The following is a 22,014-nucleotide window of genomic DNA, read 5'->3' as shown; positions in this document are numbered from 1 at the left end:
CTGAAAATGCAGAGGCTCTATATCAACACTGACGACTGCACAAAATGGTGATAAGCCTCTGATTGTCTCTTTGGGTTATCAGAGGGGAGGCCAATAGGACTTTTGTAAGAGCACAGCTTCTCCACTGTCACTCTGCTGTGGTGGACCACAAATATGGTGTATATGGTAGTTGCTCTATCAAGCGGTTTATTCCATAACTTTTGAGATTTCTCCTGGATTTTCGTCCCGTCTTAGGAGAAAACTATCCTAATTTCACACTAGGAAGAAATTACCTAAGAGAAAATAAACAGTGGTCATCACATTGCCTCTCTCTAACCATATATATGCCAGAAAACGTTTCTCCAATTGTTGTGAAAAGGAAAGGGGAAAAACGGAAAGAAATTGAAACACTTGACAGAAATTTGTTTAGAAATTCAACAATAGACCATAAGATAGCCAAAGTGCAGAAATCATGCTTTCAAAAGAAAATATGGGCAAACCGAGATCAATAGCAGACTGCCGTTATTCAGTGATCCTTCTTAACAAAGTTGAAATATTGACAAAGGCACCAACTGCCATTATCCTGCATCCGACGACTGTGGAGGTCCACTGGCTCCATTAAAGAACTTTATCCCTACTTTCCTTTTAAAAGGGATAAAATAAAAAACAGCCATTTGGTTAGCAGTGCAGCATTTTCTATAAACAAATATATCAGTCCATTTATAATGTCTGGCAGGCTTTTTTCCCATGAGGACTTATTGTAAGTAACAGATTACAAAATAGAAAGAAAATGTTGTCTATACATATGCAGTTTATAATTACAGAGTTTAATTTTGCTCTGTTAAAAAAGCATTTTGGGATTCACACTTGTAGTTAACTGTTTATGGGTATTAATATTGGTCAGATGATGGAGACTTACCTATTCTGGGATATTCTTTATATACAGTTAAGGCTGAATTGTTTACGTGAACTTGACTATGTATAGCTTCTATGGACTCACCTAAAAAGCAGGTCTTCAGCGATAATCAATTAAAAATTGACTGAGTTCAGTGCCCCTCCACTGACTTGTATCTGAAGACCCTTTGAAGGCGAAGCAATGTTTAAATCATGGTTAGACACGGTGCAAGAAAGTACTAATTTTTATTATTACTTTTCACTAGTATTAAAGTGTTATCACCTTCTGGCAACAGTTTATGCAATTGTAAGTGGACCCATAAGCCGCCAACTAAGAAATATTTTACTCAGAGTCCTATCGTTTGTAACACCATTGCGTGTCTTACATTTCTAAGTCCTTAATACAGATCCTAAGAGTAATGGAGAAGCTTAAGCAGGATAACCTAGACCAATCTGAATTTATGTTTGAACAGTTTCTGCTATGAGCGCCAACACATACGGGCTGATGGTATGCACATTTCAAACAAAGCATGCAACACCTGTGCGATGTTCACACCGCCCCTACACCCCCATTAGTGTTATAAAGGCTAGGCACGAATTGTGGTGCAGAAGGGAATGGAGTTCAGAAGAACTGATTTGGTGGACATGTACTTGAGACACAAACAATTAATTGATCTAACAAACAGAAACCCACACTGTATGCTGAGTTGGACTTAAGAGTCTTCTGTACAAGCTAGCTTCCTACAAACTGCATCAGTCATCTTTCCTGTTCTTGTATGACAGTGATGATTGGGAACACAGGGAAAGAAATTCTATATTTGATTTGGAGTTGTTAGGTCCACACAACATAAATGTTAGAATAGACTGTGACCTAAGAGAGACCTGAAGAAGAAAGTAGCAATGAAAAAGGTTCACTCGTGGTACTTAACAGGCAACTTTAAGGGATGAAACCACAAAAAGCATTCAATAGACAGTTATTTATTGTGAATATACAAGTGCTTCTTTTTAATAGTATGAAAACATTTTAAAAAAAACAATAGTCTCATGTGTATCCTGCATACAAGTGGCAGCCGTCTTTCATTCTTATGACTCAATACCAATATGATTTTCTTGGCCTGCGGGTCTCTACAATTCCCATCTTTTCCATAATTTCTTCTTCAAATGTCTTCAAAGAAGGTACGTAGGTGTTTTCTAAGGTGTCATCGACAGATGTATCTTTGGGGCCATCTTTAAAAAAAAAACATAACAATAGAAGCATGTTAAGATGTAAAGGACATAATTTGACAGATAAATATCAAATTTATCACCAGAGAGCATGCTGGAAAAGATACATACATTTAACCTATTTTATTAGTAATCATCTGTCCACTCATTAAGCAGCCCTCTAATTGCTCTTCTGACTCCAAGAAGGCATTGACAGGCTGACAGACACATTCATGTAAAAGGATGTTGTAACTTGTGTATCCATGTGAAGATTATTTTCTGTATTATTTCGATCTGATGGCACTGGTTACTCCAGGACTCTCAAATCCAGCCTGGGTAGCAAGTACTGGATGGATTTTTTGATGGTTGTCTCTAGTAGACTTTTTAGTTTCTGGAACTGATATCTCTGTGGCTCTGATAGTTGCCTAGAACCTTGCTAGATCAGATACAATTACGAGGAATGCCCTGGAGACATTGTGCCAGGCTACAGCTCTCCTCCTGGCCTCTCAGCAAATGTGATGAGACGATGGGTGCCTGTACCCCTTCCTGGGATAATGAGGCTGATACAGGAATTCCAACTGAAGTACTGACAGTTCAAACGATTACATCTCCATGGAACATGAAGAAAATATATGGAAAGGCCTTGTCACAATGTGCGAGATGTAATGAAGAAATGCTGAATTCTTCAATATGGTTTGGCAATGTCCAATAATAGGAACATATCGGGAATGGCTAACAGGATGACAGATCCACAATTAGGTTGAAAGGACTTAGTAACACTATTATGGCTATTTCCAATACCAAATGCCCAACAGGAGAGAACACATTTTTAGAATGGACAATTATACTTGCTAAAGTGGTTAAAGATGTGACTTAGAAGTCTCCTGCTGCAGCACCACCATGAACTCAGTGGTACCAATAGCTTTAAAAAAAATAAAAAAAAATACAGAAAGAACAGACGAAGGACAGAATGCTAAACAATGCAAACATTCACCCTAGTCATACAGATCTGGGTTTAATCCATCGTTCTTTTGCTCACCATGCCACCCGGTTTGGACCCAGCCATACGCAAATTAGTCTTGGCCCTGTTCCTTAAGGGGAGCATCCCAGCCCAAAGTGCCAGGCCAGGTCCTCCCTGGACCGGAAACAAGCATCCTGGGACCGGTTTCTGGGTATCATCCCTCAGTCCCATGGGACTCATACATCAACATGTCTACTTGATTAGAAAGGACACAAACTCAATTAGTAACTTGTATCATAAACAATATTATTGAAAAAAAATACAGGACACATTTTCACGCTTGATGATGATTTTCACACTTTTAATATCAGGATAATATACATTTCAGTGTGTGTCAAAATTAGTGTGGATGTCGCAGTGCTCAGACAATGAAATAATATGTATACAACAACACAGAACAGGCTGCATATGATTTTATGTCAAACAAATGTAAGCGGAGACCCTGTGTCTGTTCATATATGGTTGTCTCCTGACGAACCATAACATGTTTTGAAACATGTTTTGAAAGCAACTTAGGGAGGCGATGTCAACGATTTAACCTGTATTTTGTCATCGGGTCTTATTAGGACAAAAGTCATCTGACTAAAGTTCCCTAGAAACCCTGGAATTTTTGGGCATCAATAAGGCATCCTCTAAGCAATACATGCAAGAATACTTCTAAACTGTCTACAATGTATATCAGGCTGCACTGTGAATCACAAAGTTCTGGCGGGGGTAAGCAAATTATTCAGGAGTACACTTTTGTATTGTGAGGAGAAAGTGGGCACACCTACTCATACAGAAATACCCTTACACAAAGCCAAATAGATTACTCGGGAAAAGCATACCTTTGCATTGTGTCACACCACCATTATGACTGCAGATCATGCAGAAACATGACAAAGTGTGAAGGTGTGCTTTTGCTCAGTAATTAATTTACATCTACAGGCCTGTTTTATATTGTTGGCTTTGTCTAGGAATTCTCTTGCAAGTGTAGGTGTAACTTTCTCCACAGAATACAAAGGTGTACTTTTCCTGAATAATTTGTTTACAGTCAGACTTACCAAGCCGTAATTGTAGATTCTGTCTTGACGTATTCTTGCATGTACTGTTTACAGGATGCCTTTTTGGAGGGACCAAAATTCCACGGTTTCTGGGAAACTTCAGTTGGATGACTTTGGTTCTGAAGAGATCCGATAACTAACTACAGGTCAAAACATTGACATTCCCTCCATAAGTTGCTTTGAAAACATGTTAGGGTTCACCAGGAGATACCATATGTGAACAAACAGGATCTCGGCTTACGTCTGTTTGATATAAAATCCTATGCAACCTTGGGATCTTTTCAATTTCTTATTCTATGATGTTTTATATATATTTGTTCACTGTTTGAGCACTGCGTCGCCTGCACTAATTTGGATAAATAATGTCCTTACATTAAAAATGTGAATATCATCATAATACAAGATATTGTGTCCTGTACCTTTTTTCAATAACATTGATTATGATCCAAGTTACTAATTGAGTGTTCACACTTTCAATGCAAGAGTAGAAGTGTAGGTGAATGAGTCCCACAGGGCATTTGTTTTGCTTATTACTATGGGGAACTTAGGCAGTATTCCCCAGCATGTTTACCTTAGTTTCAACTGTAGATATGTTCAATAAGGTAAAGGAATGTAGGCCTGGGAGGCATTCTCAGCCACCCTCAACTTGCATCCACAAATTGGAAGGAGTTGGATTTAGCACAGTGAGTGAGCTAAGGGTGCATGAAAGATATGTTTTCTTGAGCTTCAAGTAGTTAGCAACTGAAGGCGTTAGTTTAGGTTTACCTGGCAAGTATACAGGATTAGTCAGCCCTTTGATGTGGATAGAGCCATGAATGGGTGGGGAAAGCTTAGGCTGGGTGCTTTTCACAGGGATAAAAGCATAGGTAGAATGCAGATAGTAAATGTAGTACAGATACACATGCCATTACTTCATCTTCACTTACGGATTCAAACCCACTGACGCACCACTAGCCTCAATACTGAACTACTCCCTCACTCACCTAAGCAGATGACTCCAAACCATACAGAATGTAGCAGGCAGCCTCTTCCCTCAACATTCCAACACACACACACGCTGCACCTCAATCTGCTTCAATGACTCCCCATCCACAGGTCTGTTCAAACTCCTGAAACACACTCAAAGCCTTACATAGCACTGGTCCAGCACATCTCAATATTGCTTCAGACTTCACAAACTTTCCAACAGCTTTGCTCAGCTGGACTCATACTCACACACATTCAATGTGTATGCAGCACCAGAACAAGGAGAAACGACTTCTACTATTTTGCTCCAAAAGGGCAGAATGACCTGCCTTTACACACATATACGCCTTCTATAAAATTAGTTTATTCCACACAAAGCTGAATACTTGCTCTTCGACTAGGTTAATACATGGATCAGCCCAGACTGGTCTTGCATTAAAGACAGGATACCCTCTCGGGTGACAGTGCACTTTACAAAAAAATCATAACATTACACAGAACTCTGAACCCCACATTACACATTTGGGTAAAATGCTTGTCTTGCTTGCCATGTTTATCCTCCGCCAGAACTTAGTATATGTTCAGTTTATTGTATAACAAGTGCATTACAGTCGCATCACTGCACATAACAGTGGTTGTGACATATCCTACGTTCACACAGACTACTACCCTGTGTGTAAAAAAACTAACATTTTTCGTAATTTATGACGTGCTCTTTAGGGAACTTAGGCAGGATTCCCCAGCATGTTTGCCTTTGTTTAAAAAATAGATTTGCTTACTCAGTTCAAGCAATGTAGGCCTCGGAAGGCATTACTGGAGACCCCCAACTTGCATTCATAAACAGGAATGAGTTTGATTTACTGCAGTGAGTGTGTAAAGACGCACGCAAGACATGTCTTCCTGAGCTTCATGTGGCTATCATGGGAGCCATTAGAAGGTTCACTAGGCTTGGGTTCAGTAATGTTCGATAAGGAGGTGGTTACTGGACAGGTGGTAAAAATGCAGTCAGACTGTTATTCATTTGAGACGGTTGTGGATGCACCAACTTTCAAAATGTCTGGACACGCGTTTATAGAGGTTTATTTGTATGCAATTTAGTTGATGACTAGTTGAATGGTTGTCTTGAATGGGGATCCACCCTGTGGCGTATGAATGTGATGGGTCCCTAAATGGCGGCGGTATTTTTATGTTAGTGCACTAATCTGTTGTATTGGGCCCGTGGCTGGTGGTATGAAAGTCTTGTGTGTGGTGCGTGAATGGCATATGAATAGAACATAAATGGGTTGGTGCTGTGATATGGCTTTGTGGATCACCTTCAGTAGCCTTGGTTTCAATATTCAGATACTTTGACAAGTATCTGTGCTTTGAAGCTAGCATTTCTGGAGGTGCTAAAGCCAACCAGTGTAAGTGGAGGATTAACTTTAAAAATAAATCAGTTCCAGATTTATATCTGTGGTGGTAAGGATATTCCATTACAAAGGCGATGGAGTATCCTTACTGTGAAGATAATGGTCTGCCCGCCCGATATATATGCAGACTGACTATTGGTATAACTGTGGGGAAGTCTACTCCATATCTGGCATGGTTGCACTCCTCCCATGTCCTGACTGAGTAAGGGCCATTTGAGACTGACCTCTATGTGCCTGCACACCTAATTCAGATTTGCAAATATACAGGTCAGTTTTCACTTCCCATCACCACCTGGAAAACCACTGCAGTAAGGGGCAGTAAATACTATCTAATGCTCCCCAGGCCACAGGAGATAACTCCCATGGTAAGAGAGAATTTTTTTTCCAAAAGGAGAACCCAGCTCAGCTGTCACCTAGGGAAACCTGCACATTTTTGAAAACTAGACAACCATGGGCGTCCAGGGGCATCCAGGGGTGCTTAACTTGCAGGGGTATCACCAGGTAATGTTACCCAGAAGCCCCTTCAAAGGTCAAGCTTTGGTAACAAATACACATTTTCCTCACATTTCTTTGACAGAAAGATCTGGAATCCGTGAGGAGCCACAGGTTCCCTACCACCATGAGTTCCCACACGTCACCCAATAAGAACGGTGCCCCACTTCTGTGGGTGGGCCAAGAGATAACAACACAAAAGGCCCTAAATCGCTTTGTTAAGAGATAAGCAATTGGAGTACCTGCTGTATTGGGGGCCGTGCTGTGGTGCCACCCAAGCAAACCTACGAACAGACATTTTTGAAAACTAGACAACCAGGGTGGGACCAGGGTGGCATGCCTTCTGTGGATCCCTTTAGGTTTTCTTACCTGAAATGCTCTGTAAACTTCAAACTCTGCCTGAAATCATACAATCCCTTCTTTTTCTGCAATGTAAACTTCTGGAATTTCTACCACTGTGCATTATCCCACTTGTGCCAATAAAACGTTGCTTCACTTGTGTGGCTGGGCCTACTGCCAGCTACAGGAACGGCTCAAATCATGATTGAGGGGCACCCTTGCCAGGGGGCTCCCATTGACCTTGATTTGATCTGTTTCGGTCGCAGGCACTAGGCTCAGCCACACAAGTGTAGCAGCATTTTTATCGGCACAAGTGGAGTAATGCAGAGAGGTAAGAATTTTGTGGATGTCTGCGGATTGTATAAGCTTACATCACAGAAGAGTAAGGGAAATGTGTTGTTTCTGACAACGTTTGAGGTTTTCAGAGCAATATGGGTAAGAAAACCTAATGAGATCCATGCAAGGTACGCCATCCTGTAATCCCCTGGTTGTCTAGTTTTAAAAATAAATAGAGCAGCTACCCCTTTTGCTTTTCTTTCAACATAGCTGTCTATGTCCTTTTGTGTCGGTATGTCTTGGCCAACCCACAAAAGTGGGGTAGCGTTCTTATTGGGAGACATGTGGGTGGCTGGAAATTTGTGGCTCCCGGCTGGTTCCAGAACTTTACATCACAGAAATGTGAGAAAAATGACTGATTCTTACCAAAGTTTGACATTCGCAAAAAAGCTTTAGGGTAAAATAACCTGATGAAAGCCACAAGTCATGCACCCCTGGACTCCTCTGGTTGTCTTCTTTTTAAAAATGTTCAGGTTTGCTACATTTGCTTAGGGGCTGGCTGAGCTAGTGCTCAAAATCTGCATCTACTCACTTTCCAACATAAGGGTCAGTTTTGAGTGAACAAATGCGATGTATCCATGTTGTGTTTTGGAACATTTCCTGTCACGGGCACTAGGCCTGCAAAACAAGTGAAGTACCATTTTAACAGGGGGATACAGAGGAATGCTGGGTGGAAGGAAGTTTGTGGCTTTCCTCAGATTTCAGAAGTTTACTTCAAAGAAATGTGAGGAAAATGTATTTAGTCAAAGTTTGAGGTTTGCAAGGGATTCTGGGGGAACAAAAAACTTGGTAAGAGCGACCCAAGCCACCCCACCCTGGATTCTCCCACGTGTCTAGTTTTTAAAAAAAATGTGCAAGTGTACTATGTTACCTTAGGTGCCGGCTGAGATAGGGCCCAAAATCCACAGCTACCAGCATTGGGGGAAAAAAAGTCGGTTTTCAGTGGAAAAATATCATGCGTCCATGTTGGGTTTTGGCTCGGTTCCTGTCGCTGGCACTAGGCCTACCCACACAAGTGAGGTACCATTTTTATTGTGTGGGGGCATAAAACAGTTGAACATTTGTTATTATTAATTCGATTTTGCTGCATTTGTGACTTCTCAAACATAAGCCAGAGTAGTAGAAAGAAGACATTTTGAAAAATACCATCTAAATCACATGCTAGTACGGGGACGCACAAATTCAGAGATACACAAATAACCACTGCTCCTAAACTTCATATCTTGTGCCCATTTAAAAAATACATAGGTTTCCTTGATACTCATCATCACATAATTTATTTGGTTTCAAATAAAAACGATGAAAGACATCATATATATGCATACAAAATTCTCAGACATACAATAAATACCAATATTAAAAATAATTTTGAATTAAAAAAGCAGCATATATATGTATATAATTTAACACAGCCTGTATTATCTCTTTATTTCCCAAATTATATAAATAAGAAAAAGCAAGACGGCTAGACTTGATACCCTTGGATATAAAAATTGGACGTAAAAACCTTCTTCTAGGTATAATATAAAGGGTACAAAAAAAGGACAAAGTGCTTTGGGATGTTTTACCGTCACAGTAAAATGGCAGAAGTTTTTTAAACCAGGTGCCACAGGTAGGGAATGCTACTAAATAATGTATAATATTCAAGTGTAGCCTAGTAAGTAAAAATCTGTGCCGCCCAGAGCTAAGAATATCCAAGTATAACATGGGCTGTAGTTGGTATAGCTGCATCCTCTCCTTATCCCTAGCTGTGGCCAAGTTTGATTTTGGGTCATGAATTAAGTGCCAATAGGTCTCATTAATCCTTTTAATATCCCGTCCCACTAAAGAGTTCGGGGCAAGAAAAAACTCCCCTACCCCAAGATGGAAAAGAGTAGAATGGACGTATCTAAGCAAGGGTATGTCCTTCGACCGTGATAATGAAAGGCAGTCCTGGATCACTGTTCTACACAAGTGGGCCTCAGGATTTGACTCAATTTTAAGCCATAGCAATACAGGTTGAAATTTTATATAATCCGATATGCCCCTCAAACCTACTTCTTCATGACAAAACATTGCTGATGCCGAATGTGGGGCTGCTATTAACCTTCTTAAAAACTTGTTTTCAACTACTTGGAGACTTAAACAATCAGCATAGCCCCAGACTCCTGCTCCAAATGTTGCAATGGAAGAACATTTACTTTTAAAAACTGTCAACATCCCTTTAACCGGTTTATGCCCCATCTTTTTAGAAAATCTAAAAAGAGCATCTATGGCTCTTGAAATTACATTACGCGGACATTTACTAAAAATGTCCTATTAAAATCTACATCAAGGGGAACCCCCAAATAAGTAACATTTATAACCATAAGTATTCCTGCATCTTCCAAGGTACGTTTTTTTTATTTTTGCTAGTTTTGGACCGCTCTTCATCACAAATGATTTTGTTCTATTAGTTTTAAGACCCAAGTTTCCAATAAACGTATTAAAAGCATTTAATAAAATTTTGAGACCATTTGCTGTCCTTGAGATAAGTACAGCGTCATCTGCATAAAGGAGAATTGGGATTGGAGAGTTAAGTGACAAATCCTTCCCCGTTACACATAAAAAAATGTCCAACCCATTTATATAGAGGAGGAAAAGGAAAGGAGCCAACACACATCCCTGTCTTACCCTTTCAAGGACGCAAATGTATCCATTAGATCACCCTCCTGGGTAAAACGAACTTGTCCCGAGGTGCAAGCATGTAATCTGCTAAGTAGAACAATTATACCTTTATCCACCCTCATGTTTAACATATCAGTCCACAGTTTCACTCTGTCAACTGTGTCAAATGCACAGGACAGATCCGTCAAGCCTAGATGTACACAACCCTTTTATGCCTTTTTGAACTATCAGGGTCAGTCACTAGCCACTGTGAATTTTTTTTTAGAAAAATGGTCCACCCATGTTTGGGCTGATCTGACAGTGCTCATTATGATTTTATCCTTATCATTCAGTGGCGCAAAGTTAACCGCCTGCCAGAAAGCCTTTGTGTCTTTTGTTTTACTTGCCTCAATAAGTTCATCCCAAGCAATCTCCCTCAATTTGATCTTCCTAGCCGTAAAGTGCTTCCTTATATATCCTTCTTGCCACTTTTATAGCATGACGATTTTGAGGGGAAAGCTTGGTTAGTTTCTTTAGTTCTTTAAGGGATGAGGTACATGCATGATTAAACCAACGACGTCCTCTTTCTTTGCTGGAACTGGGGCGTTGCAGTTTGTCAGCCATATATCTTGTCAGAGCAGAAAATCCCTTGACAATTTTATGTAGAGGCACGTCTTCCCCCAAAGTAATCATGACCTTTTAATTTTCCTTTAAAAATTCCCTTTTATTAAATATTAAATCTCAAAAAAAACTTTGCTTGTCAATTTTTTCCCACCTAATGGTCAGACCTTTCTATGCAGAGGGCTTTAAAACAGGCAATCGTTCCGGTGCTATTGAATGCTTTTCCAAACCCAATTTTATTTCTAAAATTAGAGGGTTATGATTGCTGAAACAAGTTAACATTATCCTAAACTTCCCAACAAAGGGGGTAAGTTCTCTAGAGTAAAAAATAAAATCAATTGTAGTATGGGCGTTTCCCCTCATAAACGTAAGGATTCCCTCATCCACTGGTGTTGGGAAGAACAAAGAATTAGCAGCCATTACACGATTAAGAGCACTTCTGTAAGTGGAATGTTATAAATGTTGCACAGGGCAATCAAATTCATCCTGGAGCCCACAGCAATCTAAGAAGCTCTGAATCACAGAGATGAACATTAAAATCCCCGACCCAAATTATTCTAAGATCCTTCTTACTCACTTTCAAAGCCTTGTATATCATGTCCTCAAGGTTATCAATAACACTAGTGTCTCTCGGATCGAAAACATGACTATAATAATTAATCAGCAACAGGTTATATGGCTCATTTAGTTTAAGAAAAATGACCAGATAATGTGGGGTTGCATCCATAACACGCACATCCACCCCTTTTACCAGAACTGATATAAAGGTGACCAGGCCTCCCTTTGCCGTACCCGCCGAAGACTTAATTGCAGGTTCGCTATAAGTAGTATAACCATTAATATATGGGTGGTCTATAAGCCATGTTTCTTGGCAGCAGATATAAGAATTTTTGGTCACTATTTTTAACCAATCTGGATTCTCCAATTTAGACTTTAATCCTCCCACATTCCAAGAGATAATCCCTGACGCTGCCACAGCAGATGTATTAAGTGCTCCACTAGGCTGCATATTAAACAAGTATGATATATCTGTCTTCGAGTTTTCTCCTGGGGGGGGCACCCAATTACTAATGGTCAATCCAATTGCTTCAAAGAGCTCAAAGTCTCAAAACTATTAGATGGCGGCAAAAGGGGATCAGGAGACCTGGACACACTAAGATGGCGATGTTTCACTCTACATATTTCACCATATGAATTGGTCTATACCTAGTACACTATGAAAAATCACTGTAAGGTGCAGCTCAGTTTTTGGCTCTGGGTACCGTGGGTTCTTGGAGAACCTACAAACCATAAGGGTCTAGCGCATGTAACAGCATTATGCTTTTGTAATTAGGCAATCATGACCAAAACCTACCAAGATGAAAATACTGTTAGCAAGCATTGGCAAATCCTATAGGTCTCACGTATACAAGAGCTATTGGCTTTGGCAATGTCATGTTGCCACATTGTACATGAGTGTGGCTACTGTTTAACATGGCTAAAGGTTAGTGGCGTGGAGTGGCGTAGAGTGGAGTGGGGGGGGGGGGGAGTAGAGAGTTGTAGAGCTAAGTGGAATTCAGTGGTTCATTGGCACAGAGTGTCAGGTGGAATAGGGTGATTTGGGTTGGAGTGGACTGAGGTAGTGGGGCGGACTGGAGTAAGGTGATTAAATTGGATTCGACTGAAGTGATAAGACTACGGTGGACTGGACTGGGGTGGTTTTGAGTGGGGAGGATTGGAGTGGACTGGAGTTGGGTGGATTGGATTCATTTGATTGGAGTGGGGTGGACTGAGCTGCAGTCGGGTGGATTAGACTGTAGTGGATTGGACTGGAGTTGAATGGATGGATTAGTGAGGTGGAGGGGACTGGGTAGGGGGATAGATTCGATAGAGTGGGGTGGATTGTATTATAGTGGGGTGGACTTGACTAGAGTGGAGTGGATTGGATTGGAGTGGGGTTGACTAGATTGGAGTGGGGTGGAGGGGACTGGATGGAGGTGGGGTGGGTTGCACTGAGGTTGAGTGGATTGGAGTGGGGTGAATGGACTGGACTGAAACCAGGGTAGTGTTCCTTGCGTGGATCCCTCAAGGTTTTCTTACCTGAAATGCTCTGTAAATCTCAAACTCTGCCTGTAATCATACATTCCCTTCCTTTTCTGTGATGTAAACTTCTGGAATCCACAAAATTTCTGGATTGGGCTGGAGTGCGGTGGAATAGAGTAGGGTGGATTGAATTGAGTGGGGTGGATTGAATTGAGTGGGGTGGAATAGATTGGGGTAGATTGGATTGGTATGAGGTGGAATGGATTGAGGTGGGGTACTGTGGGGTGGACTGGAATGGGATGGGGTAGGGTGGAGTGGAGTGGCTGTCTGGAATGGGGGCTGGGGTGTACTGGATTTGAGTAGGGTGGATTGGGCTGAGGTTGGGAGGACTGGACTGAAGTTGGTTGAATTGGAGCAGGGTGGACTGGAGCGGGGTGGGGTGGACATAAATTGAGTGGTGGATTGGATTGGGGTTGATTTGATTGGTGTATGATGGACTGGGTTGGTGTGGGATGGATTGGATTGGTGTGGGATGGATTAAGGTGGTTTGGAGTGGGGTGGATTGGACAGGTGTGAGGTGGATTAAGGTGGCCTGCATTTGCTTGGAGTGAGGTGAGTTAAGGTGAACTAGATTTAGTGGATTGGATTGAGTGGGGTGGACCGAAGTAGAGAGTGGGGTGGACCGAAGTAGAGAGTGGGGTGGACCGAAGTAGAGAGTGGGGTGGATTGAAATGTGTAGGGTGAAATAGTTGGGGGTGGTTTGCAGTGGGGTGGATTGGAATGAGGTGGAATGCATTGAGGTGGGGTGGATTGGAGTGGGGTGAGATGGACTGATTGGGTTAAAGTGGAGTGGGGTGGAGAGGAATGGAGTGAGGTGGACTGGATTGGGGTGGATAAGAATGGAGTGGGGTGGACTGGACAGGAGTGGGATAAACTGGATTAGACTGGGGTGTATTAGATTGGCGTGGAGTGTGGAGGATTGGATAGGTGTGGATTGAAGTGGGGTAGACTGGACTGGAGTGGAGTGGATTAAGGTGGATTTGATTGGAGCGGGCTGGACCGGGGTGAGGCGGGTGGATTGGAGCAGGGTGGGTTGGTTTGGAATTGGTTTGGACTGGAGTGGGGTGGGTTGGACCGGAGTAGACTGGGATGGACTGGAGTAGGTTGGATTGTGGTGAACTTGAGTTGGGTAGACTGGATTGGTGAGTGGTGGGTTTGATTGGTGTGGGGTGGATTGTGGTGGGGTGAGGTGGACTGAAGTGGGGCAAACTGGAGTGGGGCAAATTGTTTTGGATTGGAGTGGGGCAGACTGTTTTGACTTGCAGTGGGGGCAGACTGTAGTGGGGCAGATTGTTTTTGATTGGAGTGGGACAGATTGTTTTGGACTGGAGTGGGGCAGATTGTTTTGGATTGGAGTGAGGCAGACTGGAGTGGGACAGATTGTTTTGATGTGGATTGGGTGCAGACTGGTTTGGGGCAGATTGTTGTGGATTGCAAGGGGGCAGATTATTGTGGATTGGAGTGGGTCAGACTGTTTTGTATTGAAGCGGAACAGATTGTTTTGGATTTGAATGGGGCAGACTGTTTTGGTTTGTAGTGGGGCAGATTTTTGGGACTGTAGTGGGGTAGACTTTTGGAATGTAGTAGGGCAGATTGTTTTGGATTGGAGGGGATAGCTTGGAGTTCGGCAGATTGTGGGGCAGATTGCCTTGGGCTGTACTGGAACAGGATGGAGTGGGGCAGATTGTTTTTGGATTGTAGTGGGGCAGATTTCTGGATTGCAGTGGGACAGACTGGAGTGGAGCTTATTGTTTTGGAGTGGGGCAGACTGTTTTGGAATGAAGTAGGCAGATTGTTTTGAATTGGAGTGGGGCAGGTTGGAATGGGACAGGTAGGAATGGGGCAAATTGTTTTTGATTGGGGTAGGGCAGATTTTTGTGGATTGGAGAGGGGCAGACTATTTAGGGTTGCTGTATTGGAGTGGAGTGTTTTTTTTTTTTTTATTAGAGTGGGGCAGATTGTTCTAGATTGGAGTGGAGTGTACTGAACAATTATGTGTTAAAGTATAATTTTTTTAATTACACATAAGAAAGAAACAATGTTGCTTTGCAATATTTAGAACAAGATAATAGCCTTTTTTTTTTTTTTCTTTTTTTTTTTTTAAGAATAGTGCCCACGAGCAAAAAGAAAAACCTGAGTTCAAAGTGAGAAAAGAAGACTTGGCAAAATAAAAAAGGTAACAATAGAAACATATTTTGCTAGTCCTGCTGGGCACGTTTTTGCCAAGTTAAAAGAATAAAATAGTACCTCAATTACTTCGGGAGCGGCAGACGGGCATTGATTAAGTTGAATCAATCAGCACTTTGTCTCTGTTCCACACAGAGGAATGGAAATGATTCCAGGAATGCAGTGACGAATTGCGAGGCTGTAAAGAACAATGCCAGGCTAGCCAACAAATGGTGAGCTACAGGCGGGCTCAAAGCCCTTTTCCAACTACAACGGCATCTCGCTAGCGATACATATGTATTCGTTAGCGCATGCTATCATGGGCTCGACCTTAAAAATTGCCATTTTTTTCCTATTCATTTTCAATTTTTCTTTATTCAACAGTTAGTTTTCTTCAGGGAAACTGAGTGATCTACAGATATAACTCCTTGCTAAATTCCGAATTTTGTCTACTTTTCAAGAATTTGTAGCTTTCCTGGTTCACCCTATTTTCTCAATCCACTCCAGGGGAATTTACAACCCTGGTACCTTTAGGATATTCAAGATTTTAGGAAAAAAGGACAGAAATTTGGCGTGGAAACCTTGTGTGGAAAAAAACACTATGGAGCCCTAAATGTGAACTACCACAAATCTGTCAAAAAGGGCTCAGCACTTGGAGGGCGAGGGTAGAAGTGCAATTAAGGGGTTAAAAACAGCACTTGCTGTTGAGCAATGTAAACTCTCAGCAGGACAAGAAAAGTGAATTTTACTTTAAGATACAGATGTAATGCAGGCTGAAGTCGCACTAAAGCACTGGTACTCACTCTTGTAAATGTGTATACAAATTTTTTCTGCTACCATTAACCGCTTAAAAGATGCTGGACATAAGATCCCTGAAGCAGTCTTATGAAGGTTTTGTGACAGAATATAGACGGGCAGAAATATCACTTACAAAATTATTGTCCCACTGTGAATAGATTTTCCTATATTGACTTTAATAATAATAGGTCAATATTTTGTAAACAGAAAAAAGGACAAAATATTTAAGACAACCGATATTCTGCTACAACTTCTTATGGCAACAAGCATTGGCAAAGACAATAGGTCTGGCTTTAAAGGAATGTTGTGTGGTGATGTGAAACATTACAAGTAGAAAACATGGGAATGAATATATATTTGTGGGGAAGCACAGCACTGCAGAATAATCTTGGTGTGGGTTAAAATATCACACAACAGTTGCACTGTCAAGCCAAACCTAAAATGCATGTAGGTTAATGACTGCTAACCTCCTATCTGCACTGCTGACAAAGAAAGACTAACGACACACATTATCTAAAAAAAAGTTTGATAGTACTACAATACTAAACCCCTCATTACGACCCTGGCGGTCTTTGGACGCAGTCAGACCGCCACAATGTGACCACCACATTATGTCCTTGGCGGTTGCGCCATGGTCCGACCACCAGTACTGCCAGTTTCCCTCCACAGGAGGGGCTGGCAGTGCTGGTGGTCCTAATCTGCCAGGGCAGCGCTGCAATCACGTGCCGCCCTGGGCATTACGACCACCCCTCTCCGCCAGATTTTGCAAGGCATTGCACCGCCATGTAAAGGCTGGCGGAGACAGGGTGTTGGTGTCCGGGGGGCCTTGCACTGCCCATGTGCTTGGCATGGGCAGTGCAGGGGCCCCCATGGCCAGCCCTGTCGTGCAATTCACTGTCAGCACTGCAGACAGTGAACTGCGCAAAGGGTACTGGTGCACCCTATGTACCACAACATTGCCGCCAGCTCAATTATGAGCCGGCGTCAATGTTGTGGGCTGTTCTCCGCTGGGCCAGCGGGCAGAAACACCGTTTCAGCCCACTGACCCAGCAGGGAACTTGTAACGGGGCCCTCGGGAAGGCAGCTGCGCTGGTGGCAACCTGACTATGGGAGTTTGGCGGACGGCCTTTTCCGACCCCCAAACTCGTAATGACCCCTTAAGTCTGTGCCCCTGAAAGTTCAACCTCAGGCTGCTGGATAAATAAACAAAACAATCAGAGCTGCGGGAAGGACAAGCACTATTTTTTGTGGAAGCAAACAATTGCTGCCCAATCAAAATAATGTACTCCTCGGTCCCAATATGTGGGTGTAGCCCAGGCCTCTACAGTGATGCTCACATAATTATCTGGCATAAGCTGCTCTGCCATGCCAGATCATACAAAGACAGAATGAGTGTCAGTACATTAAACTGAGCAAGGATTTTGAGGGAGGGCAGTGAAGTAGCAAAAGAAAAGGTAACACGAGTGGGGATGGCCAGATTCCCATCAAATACCACTTTGTGACTGTTGGCCTACAGTACGGCGATCACTGAGTAGATAACGAAGAATACTCCAAGTCAGATGAAAGTCGATGACAGTTCCGGAGATGCACTTCAGTTGTGAACTTGTACAGGATAAGGAAGATTTATATTCGTACCTGTTGTGACATTTAAGAAGCAGGGGGGTATTTTGTACTGTATGACACACACACTAGTGCATTCCCTGAATTTAATTTTTCTAGCCACTCGTCAGTTCTTGGAAAGGTGGTTTTCTTCTACTCTAAATTCATCTTTTGTTAACTGCCTACTTTGCACCTCTCATTGTCACCGTTGAAAACTGGACGCACACAACTCTCATGCAGCTTTCCCACAAAAATGTAACTTTTATGCATTTCACTCGATGTCTGCGTTTCATTTGTCACTTCTGAATTTAAATTGTAGGGTAGGTCATTCAGAAGTAAAAAGCATTCATCAACTCTTTCGGTACTCACCGACCCACTGTTCAGGAATAATCCCATCATCTCTCTGCTTCACAGGTTCAGGGATGATTCTGCCAGTTCGTACAGAAACTCTCACCCTTTCCCCCTCCTCTGTGTAGCGCCATTCAATTGATGTTGGCTTCCTGGTTGTAGGGGAGAAAATTATTTTGTTACAATTTCTAAAATTCAGCTAAATTGGAAATGCATTTCCCTAAAATAAGAAAATAAATCGTGCTCATGTCACTGAGAAAAGCGCATACACTTTACGGTATTTGGGACCTGAGGAAATGACACTTAATTTCTGGAGTGAGGTCTATGCTGATGGCAATATCACAACTGGTTGTTTAAACTTGAGCAGATTTCTATATCAAATGCATGGTTGTAGCAATTATTCACTGGTAAGGGAGCTATTCTGCATTGTATTACAATGCACAACAAATACGGGATTTTTTTCAGAAATAAGATCAGATCAGCAACCTTCACGTGGTACAATACAATAGAGAAAAAATAAGTTATAACACATATGCAGCTAATCACTTCTGGGATCGTAATTGTTAAATACCGCAGCCAGAGGCTTTTGAGTTCATTTATAAGGGAAATGCTGGCTCATGACACCATAATAAATCCATAATATTAAACATTTTAAAGCACCTAATTTACACACTGTTACAATGAAAGAAAGTGAAAAATGGAAGGGTGCAACTCACCTGACAAGCACTGCTAAAATTGTTTCAGTGACCAATGTTTGCTCAGTGTGCTAAAATCCTCCCCAATTCAGCTCTCCCCACAAACCTACTACACAAGGCAGTTCCAGAAGAGGATTTTGGGAAAAGGGGCTCCTCCAACAAATCAAAGATGCTTTCATGTGCACTTTAATTTCTTTTCAGTTGCTCTTCAATGTTTATGGCTGGTGGGAAACATATTTTTTGGTCTGTCACTTAACTTCTATCTTGAATCCTCGTCTATTTGCTGTTTCCCCATTATACGCCTATTACACTAATTTGTTTCTTTTCAGAGTTACTTGGCTTGAGTGCAGATGGGTGTTTTCAAACACTAAACTTATCCTGTCCCATTTTTGATGATAACTTCTAAGGAAGATGAAGCTAAATGTTATGTGGCAATAAAACATGGGACCAATAATCAAGAACAACCCGGGCATACAAGACACTAACAACTATAGACCAAATTCTAATGGACATTTTTCCTGGCAAAGTCACTGAAAGAGCAGTGCTTATCTCAATATCTGGAAGACAATCACGTACTCAGACTACCAAGCAGGATTTCGCCCAGGGAGAAGCAGAGAAGCTGTTTTTCTACTGTCACCCGCTCAGGGCTGCATACAATTCAACACATTTCCTCCTACTGCACTTCGTAATCCCCACAAAACTTCGATTTCTGACCTTCCAACAGTCACAATTGTCTGTTTACCCTGCGCTCCTCATTCAAACCCTACCCCAAAATGCCCACACAAAGCTGCACGCCCTCTGGCTTTTGCACCTCTGCAAACTGCCCTCTCTCAACCCATACCTCACAGAACCTGCCTCTCACAATCTGGTAATTACTTACCTGCCGTCCCCTCTATCCTATCTGTTCGCCCCATTAATTATTTACACAAACTAGCATATCAAAACCCGCTAGTTTTGACATCTAACGCCCTAGTGAGATCCCCACCACTCTATCTTTTCACCCCATTAATAATGCATGAACTAACATATGTATCGCCCCACTAGCAACGGGATCTAACCCCCTCTGTCCCACCACAAACAATCCAGATGGGAAAACACCAAGAAAACCCATAAAAGTACAAGAAATACCGTAAAACTGCTCTCTGGTAATTTCTACTGAGTACACACAAAAAACAGAAACCAAAGACAAACACTGAGATTTGTTTTGATTTTTTAATTTGTGCTTTCATTTATTACATCAGCCATCAACAGAGCCACCAACCTAGCTTATGTAGTGCACACGACAGTTAGACAGTATATACGAACACAAACCCATGCATAGAGAGCCGGGCAATCTTAAACTATAATGCACAAATATTTAAAGAAACTAACATGTTTGCTACACTATAGTATTATGAAATACAGTTAGTATTGTGTCTTCAGTGCCCTAGATACTAAAAAAAAAAAAAAATGGGCACATACCTCTGAATACATCACTTTTCTACACATTTTCAATTATTTTCATACTGTTGCTTTAGAGGGGCTGAAGTTTAATTTACTTCGTTGCACAGGCATAAAATTATCAGTAACTCTACAACATGTAATTTTTCAATTCTTTCGTTTTGCTTCACTGTCAAATTTTTAAAAACAAAATGTATTTATAACAGTGCCACAAAGAAAATATTACGTTAGTTTAGTGCACATAAAATAATCCTAAAAACATATTTATGTAGCTCTCCTTATATTTACCATATGCCTGATCTTTCTGTATGTCCCCAAATGGCATGACTTAATGCCTCAAACAGCATTCGTATAATCAACCTGAAAGCGGCGCTTTTAGGAGCGAGAAACACTAAATTGTATTTTGCTCAGCGAGCAATACCGAGAATTGAAGATACTGGGAGAAGGACATTAGGTGATGACTAGCAGATAAAAGCAACACTCAAATAGAAATCATGTTTTTGTGCTATTATACATAGATCGCTTTCACTGCCAGCCCTTAACACGCATTTTACTTTGTACCAGTGCGTCATATCAGAGCTGCCTAAAAAAATCCAACAAACAACTGACAGATCAGTATTTTGGAATGAAGAAAAACTGAGAGCTTTATAGAACTTACAGCGAGGCCCTTATATAACTGCAGTGCTTAATTTGTAAATAAAAAGGTGCCGGTGCCCAAAAGTCCTCCTCTTAAACATGCGGCTGCTGCAATTACATGTGTAAACACGGAATACTGAGGCAGCGTAATCGCAAACTAAAGTGGCATCTGCCTTCTGTGATATGGAAAAATCCACTAACTGTCTAGGGGTGCAAGGACACACCTTGACATGAAATTACACTGTATCACACCTTCTGCTGTGTTGTAGTCAGTATTTGCAGGAGTTACACTCATGGAACTTACCTGTCAGTAGGGTCAACAAGAGCAACCTGGCTGTGAAGAAGAGGGGCCTCGCTGGCCACATACGTTCCTCTGTAATCGCCCGTTTTCCCCACATACCGGTAATGCTGAAAACACAAAATGGTATTCGCTTCAACAGTTAGCAGTACAAAAATACCTGGCCCCTAGGGGAGAGACCTCGCACCTTCAATGGGTGCCAATGTCCACTCTTCCCCTAAAAGACAATTTGGGGGGAAAAAAAGTCCAAGAACAGTGCTTTATCTTCATTATATACCATTTACTGCGTTAAGTGCAAAGTGAAAGTCACCTATAAGATCAAGAATCCAATTGAGGGTTATTTGCTAAAGGTTTACAATTGAAAGAAAAGGGAACGGGTATTATGTTATGCGAGGCCAATGAAAGTTATTAAAGATAATCAACTTCACTGATTAGTACACTCTGTATGGCCAGTGAGGTCAACATAATTGGAACGTAGGGTTCTTATAGGACGTTAAGCACATGGACAGACATGAAGTTACATTTAAACATCCTAAAAGGTCTGAAAAGGCCTCAAGGAGATGCACAATTCACACTCCTACCGTACATATAGCACCCCTTATTTTGTCGTTTTTCGCTTCACAGATAAAAATACATTGAAAAAATACCAACGGTGGGCTGACACTGAAAATGGAAAAGGGTGTGATAACATAAATCAACTACTACTCTTACACCCAAACATTTTCTATTATCAACTATAAGAAAATTAGGACCAGGTAAATTGTGCTGAGAAGATGGTACCATCTAAACATATTGTTATTCGTGGACACCAGTGCATAGGCTCTTTCCCTTTACCAAATAGTGGGTACCAAAACATGGCTCATTAACTGTTAAAGGAAGCTTTGTGTGTAGGATACCACCTGTGCATTGGTCTATCATACATAAGCACAAAATGTTTCCCTAGGAGGGTAAGCACCCTCACCAGTGTATGGTGTTAATACGGTCTCCGAAATATCATCAGACAAATATTATGGTTACATGAATT

At 41.6% G+C, this 22,014-nt stretch overlaps 1 protein-coding gene across 2 annotated transcripts in view; it reads right to left on the bottom strand.

The window, feature by feature from the left end:
• Window positions 1-1,835: 1,835 nt before the first annotated feature.
• The window catches only part of MRPL24 (mitochondrial ribosomal protein L24), a 60,308-nt gene continuing 40,129 nt past the window's right edge, over window positions 1,836-22,014 (bottom strand). For both annotated transcript variants that reach the window (XM_069213915.1, XM_069213914.1), the window contains 3 exons: window positions 20,997-21,100; window positions 17,943-18,073; window positions 1,836-2,100 (listed from right to left, as the gene is read on the bottom strand). In XM_069213915.1, the coding sequence (XP_069070016.1) occupies window positions 1,964-2,100; window positions 17,943-18,073; window positions 20,997-21,100 (372 nt within the window). In that variant the 3' untranslated portion in view covers window positions 1,836-1,963. The remainder of the gene's footprint in view (window positions 2,101-17,942; window positions 18,074-20,996; window positions 21,101-22,014) is intronic.

Source organism: Pleurodeles waltl, chromosome 11 (assembly GCF_031143425.1).
Source record: "Pleurodeles waltl isolate 20211129_DDA chromosome 11, aPleWal1.hap1.20221129, whole genome shotgun sequence".
Lineage (NCBI taxonomy): Eukaryota > Metazoa > Chordata > Amphibia > Caudata > Salamandridae > Pleurodeles > Pleurodeles waltl.
This window is presented reverse-complemented; position numbering and strand designations above follow the sequence as displayed.